This window comes from Monoraphidium neglectum, assembly GCF_000611645.1.
Source record: "Monoraphidium neglectum strain SAG 48.87 unplaced genomic scaffold scaffold02298, whole genome shotgun sequence".
In the NCBI taxonomy this organism is placed as follows: Eukaryota; Viridiplantae; Chlorophyta; class Chlorophyceae; order Sphaeropleales; family Selenastraceae; genus Monoraphidium; species Monoraphidium neglectum.
Genome location: NW_014011330.1, coordinates 5,849 through 10,988, shown reverse-complemented (window position 1 = coordinate 10,988; position 5,140 = coordinate 5,849). Strand labels below are relative to the sequence as shown.

The window sequence follows — 5,140 nt, the reverse complement described above, 5'->3', positions numbered from 1 at the left end:
TGGGGGGTGGGGTAGGAAGGATAGGGGTGGGTTGGTGGGTGTGGGTGGGTTTGCGGGAAGGGGGTAGGGGGCGCACACCAGGCGGTGGGGCTGCGGCGTGGGTGGTGCGTTAGTGGTGCGAGCATGCGGCCGTGTTGGTGCCGAAACGCAGGAGCGTCTCGCCACCTAGATTTGAGGTTCTCATTCGCCCCAAAACGAGGGGGCGTATCGGCCGGAGTGGCAGGGGCCGCGCCGGCGCGTCCGTAGGGCATCCGTGCCGCCGGCAGGGGGACAGGCCCGCCGCGCTCCTCCACCCCCAGCGCCCGCCCCTGCCGCTCCCCGCCCCACGCGCCCTCGCCCGACGCGCACGAAAAATCCGACCACCCCCCATCCCCAGACGCGGCTCCGCCTAGAACGACCCACCGGGGTCGGCCTGGGGGCAGCAAAGGCATCGAAACAAAACCAAAAACCCTTGACACTCCCAAAAGCCCTCAACCCTCACCCCTCAACACCCAGGCGTCCCACCTGCACCACCGCACGGCCCAGGCTGCCCGCCCTGTGAATGATGTTGCTCTTGTTGGTCGGGTCCTCGTCGCCCGGCCCCGGCTCCCCTGACTCTTCGGATTCCAGCTCGTCATCGACTGACAGGTTCAGGTCCTGATGACGGCCAAATCGGGTGACGTGGGGCGGGTGTGAGGGTGGAGAGGGGCGCGTGTGAGCGGGAGGGGCAGGGTCCAGAGGGGTGGCGGCGGATTGCCGCTGGTGGGTGCATGGGAGGGGTGTGTGGGGCTCTTATTGCTTGATCGAACCACACTGCATTGATTGCTTGATAGGACACACCACATTTGTGGGGCATAAAATACCGTACACTGCATTCCAGCTTATTTGAAATGGGATGGATGGGAGATGGAGGGGCTTGGTGGCTTTCACGTTGAAGAGAGGGGTGGCTGGAATCCCAGTGTCAGCTGCGGATTGTTAATCACTGGGATTGCAGCTCCCCACGGGGGTGAAGGGTGTGAATTGCAGAGAGAGTTGACCCGGTTTGACCGCAGAGGCAGGATGCCGGGAGGGTCCGAGGGGCGATTCGGCGCCGAGCGCCCCGCATTTTTGTTAACAGGGAATTGGACGCGCCCCTTCGTTGGGGCAGGCCTTCAAACCGCGCCGGCCCCCCGCCGCGCGGGGCCGACTCAGTGCCCGCGGCGGCGGCCGCGTTTGGCAGCCGGTCCCCGCTCTCTTGCGGCCGGGAGCTCCGTTGGCGGGCGCCGCCGCCGCGGCGGCGGGGCGACGCCGATCACGAGGCCCCCTGTTTTGCGCTTGGCCTGCAAGCCGAGCCGAGCCGAGCCGAGAGAAATCACCCCTGGCGTCGCCAGCGCATCTCCCTACAGGAGTGCCTGCAGTGTCCCAGCAATCCCCGCTGGCCCAGAGCCGCCCGCCCATGGGGCAGCGGCGCGGGGCGGCGGGGGCGGAAGGCAGAGAGCCGCCAGCTCGGCCAAGCACACCCGCCATCCACCCCTCGGATTGCCAACGCTCGCTGCCTCAAGCCCTGACGTCTTTCCTAGGCCAAAAGCGAGCGAGCGCTGCTATGTTGACAACCAGCCAGGGCGTGAGAAGAGGCGGGCGGAATCCGGCGAGAACCTGGGGCGAAGCTGCGACACCCACCTTGAAATTCACGACCTGCAGGTTCCTACGCTCCGTGCCGGCCGCGGACGACGCCACCGTTGCCCGCGGCTCCCCGCGGCGCGACTTCCCAAGCTTGCCCCGCCAGAACTCCCTGGGTTGGGCGGGGGCAGTGCACGGAGGGCGGGCGGGCGGCGGGGTGCGCCGTGCTGGGTGTGCCGGGTGTGCGCGCTGGGGCGCCGATCCGCGTCGCCGCTGCTGCCGCGGGGCGTGCTGCCTCGCTGCAGGGCGCGTCATTGAATGATCCCAGCGAGCATTTTGGAACCCCGGTCTCCTGGGCAGGGCCTTCCGTGGGTGGCTTTGAAACCACCCAGATGCGTTCAGGGTGCCCCACTGCTGGGAGCTGCTGAACCCTTTCAAGCGCTACCAGCGACTTTGATGCATGCCCATTGCGTCGCACGCACCACATGCTTAGCGAAGATCACGGCCCTGGCACCTGCAGACTGTTGCAGAAGCGTTTTACTACTGTATAAGAGTAGGAAGTGAACGCACTCAACGGACGAGGCAAACGCAGTGCCTGCTTGCAAAGCTTGTGTATCATGCACACCGCTCGGACCGCCCAAGACAACAGCAGCTCGCCCCAGCGGCCCGCCGCCCCTGAGCCCCCCCCCCTTCAGCTGGGCCGGCCAGCCAACCCCCTGCACTTGCCAAGCGGTGACCGGCCACTGAGCCCTGTCACACCTTGTTGCTGCCGCCCCCAAGTTCGCTGGGCAGCCGCTGGAGAGATTGTCGCCCTTGCAATTGTCACTGTCAGTTTAAAATGTCACCAGCCTGCGGTTGGCAGGACGCGCCCACCTACCCCTAGAGCCATGGATGCCACGCGAGAGAAAAGGCAAGCTTTTACTGTACTGACGAGCCACCGACGCTGCACTACGGGCGACAACAAATAGGACTGCACACCAGCAATGCTTTGAAAAGGAATGCGTTGCCCGCGGCCGCCAAAGGGGCACACCCGGGTGCCACCAGCGGCGCGGCGCGGGGCGCGGCGTGCATGCAGCATGCATGCGTGCTGCACACATGGCCCGTCTGGCCCCCCATTGAGCCATCACGCGCGCGCGCGCGCGCGTGGCAGCTGGGGCAATGGTTGCGTTGAGGCGGGGGTTTGGGGCCGCAGAGGCTGAAGAATGCAGCTTGCATTTGCGACTCTTTGGGAACTGAAAACTGAAAACTGAACACTGAACTACGCCATACTGGCACCCGTGACTCCCTGAACTCTCAGTCATGCAGCAGGCGCGCGCGCATGCGCGCGCTCAACACATGCACACGCCCGCACGCGCAACGCTGGGGCGAGACGCAGCACCAAGGGGCAGACGGCCCTGGCCCGGAATGGCGCCCGGGCCGCTGCCACAGGCACGCGTGCGCGACAAGGGTCAAAGCACAAAATGACTCTTTGCGTTCACGCGCCGCCGCCCCGGGCCCAAAGCGGCCGCGGGGTTGCGGCGCGTAGATGGCGTATGCATGTATCTGAGGACGAATAAGAGCGGGTGCGGATAAGAAAGAGCACACGGCAGGGGCAATGGCGGGCCGTGGGGACCACGACACTGGGAGCCAGGGCTTCCCTGAATTGCAAAACTGGCGCCGCCTCGGGCCCCTGCCAGGCCCGCCCTGCCGCTGGACGCACCACAGGTGCGGCGCCACGCCGGGGCGGGCGGCAGGCCGGCGTTTCGAAGGGGCAGGGCCCGCGCGCGCCCGGCGGCCGCGCGCGGCTGGGCCGCCGGGCGCGCCGCAGGAGCGCCGCCGGGCAGGGGGCGGGCCTGCAAACATGCTGCGTATCATCAGTGTTAGCGCCGCTGCGGAATGGGGTATTATAGCATCGAGCCAAGCCAGGGAAGGGGTGGGGTGGTGGGAGGCGAGGAAAGGGGTGGTCCAGAGACACCTCGGCGCAGCCGGGCGCCGCCGCCAGGCCGCCACCGGCGGCTGGGTGCGTGCGCACTGGGGGCGCGGCGCGTCCCGGCGGCTTCAGGCCCGGCTGCGCCGTGCGCCAAGCACATGCGACATGGGCCGAGCGTGGCGAGCGCGGGGCCGCGCCAGGCGCAGACGCGCGCATGGATGCGGCGCGAGAGGAAAAGAATTGCGGAGGCCGGAGGGTCGGAGTGGGGTGAGATGAATGCAGTTAGAAGAATGGTACATTTAAGATGCGCCCGATAAGGCGCGCCGCAAGGGGGCCAGCGCGCTCGCGGACTGCGCGCCCGCCGCGCCGCCATCGCCACCGCCGCTAAGGTGGCCAGCAGGCGGCTGCGCCATCGAAAAGGTCGAAAAAGCAGACCTGCAGGTCTGCCGTGCGCGCGTTGGCGCACTTGCGCGTGCGTGTGTGCACCAAGAGCGTGGGTCCAGAAATGGGCCTCGCACATGAGTGGCCGCCGTCGCCCGCAGTGTCATCCTTCTCGTCATATCACTTGTGACCATGCTGGGCCCGCCAAGGAAGGCGACCGGGGGGCAGGGAGGGCGACAATGGATGCGCCACATCTGCCCGCGCAGCGAAGCGACGACAGCGGACACCAGCCGCCGAAACGGCATCGTCAGCTGCGTGTCGACCACGCCACCCGGACGCCGAGCAGGGCGGCCGCCGCGCGGCGGGCAGGGCCGGGTACCCGCTTCATGCCCCGCGTGCGACGCCTGCTTTTCAGGCCGTCACCGCCCCAGGAGCGCCGGCGGCGCCGACGGCGAGGACGACACGTTGACAAAAAAACGCCCCCGCCGGAAAAAAGCGACCGCCTGCGGCGGCGCTGCAGCCGCGGCCAAGGCCGCCTTGGACGTGCGGCACGCTACGCCCGGCAGCGCACATGCAGCACCCGAGCCGCACGCCCGCGCGCGGCCGCGCGGCGGCGGCGGACTGCCGTCGCCGCCGCACGTGCTGTCGCTGCTGATGCTGCCGCCGCTCCCGTCGCTGCCCTCGCAGCGCGCGAGGTCATTGGCCGAAAGCGGCGGCAGGGGCGCAGCATCGGCCGCCGAAATCAGCGGCACACGCTCGCTCTCGCCACCCAGCAGCGGCAGCGGGGGGCAGCTGCTGCTGCTCGACCATGTAAAGCCGCCGCCGCCGACGTCGGCACGCGGCACAGGCACGCGCGCTGGCACGGGAATTGCGCAAGAGGTGGCGTCAGGCACGCTGGCGCTGCGCACCAGGCCCGCCGCCGCGCACGCGGCTAGCGGGGACGCCGCGCGGCCCACCGCAGCGGGCGCCGAGCCGCGCCACGCGAGCAGCTGCTGCTGCTGCTGCGCCGGCAGCACGCCCTCCTGCACCGCAAACCTGCCGCGCTGGTAGCTGCGGACGGGGGTTTGCGGCGGCGCCCAGGGCAGCAGCTCGAGCGGCGCAAACGGCTCACATGAGTCTGCGTCAGATGCGTCCGCAGGGGACAGGGGCGTGGCCCAAGGAGAAGGCAGCATCACCTGCTTCACGCCTGCCGCCGCTGCGTCCGGGGAGGATGGCAGCAGCACCGCCCCGCCAGCCACGGGCCGCGCCGTGGCCGCGGCAAGCACGGCGGCC

At 68.9% G+C, this 5,140-nt stretch overlaps 1 protein-coding gene across 1 annotated transcript; it reads right to left on the bottom strand.

The window, feature by feature from the left end:
* Positions 1 to 4,291: 4,291 nt before the first annotated feature.
* On the bottom strand, positions 4,292 to 5,040 carry MNEG_10399 (hypothetical protein; the record flags this gene model as incomplete). Its single annotated transcript, XM_014041130.1, has 1 exon — positions 4,292 to 5,040. A coding segment is annotated over one exon (749 nt), but the record flags the coding sequence as incomplete, so codon positions are not given.
* Between the last annotated feature and the right edge of the window lie 100 nt (positions 5,041 to 5,140).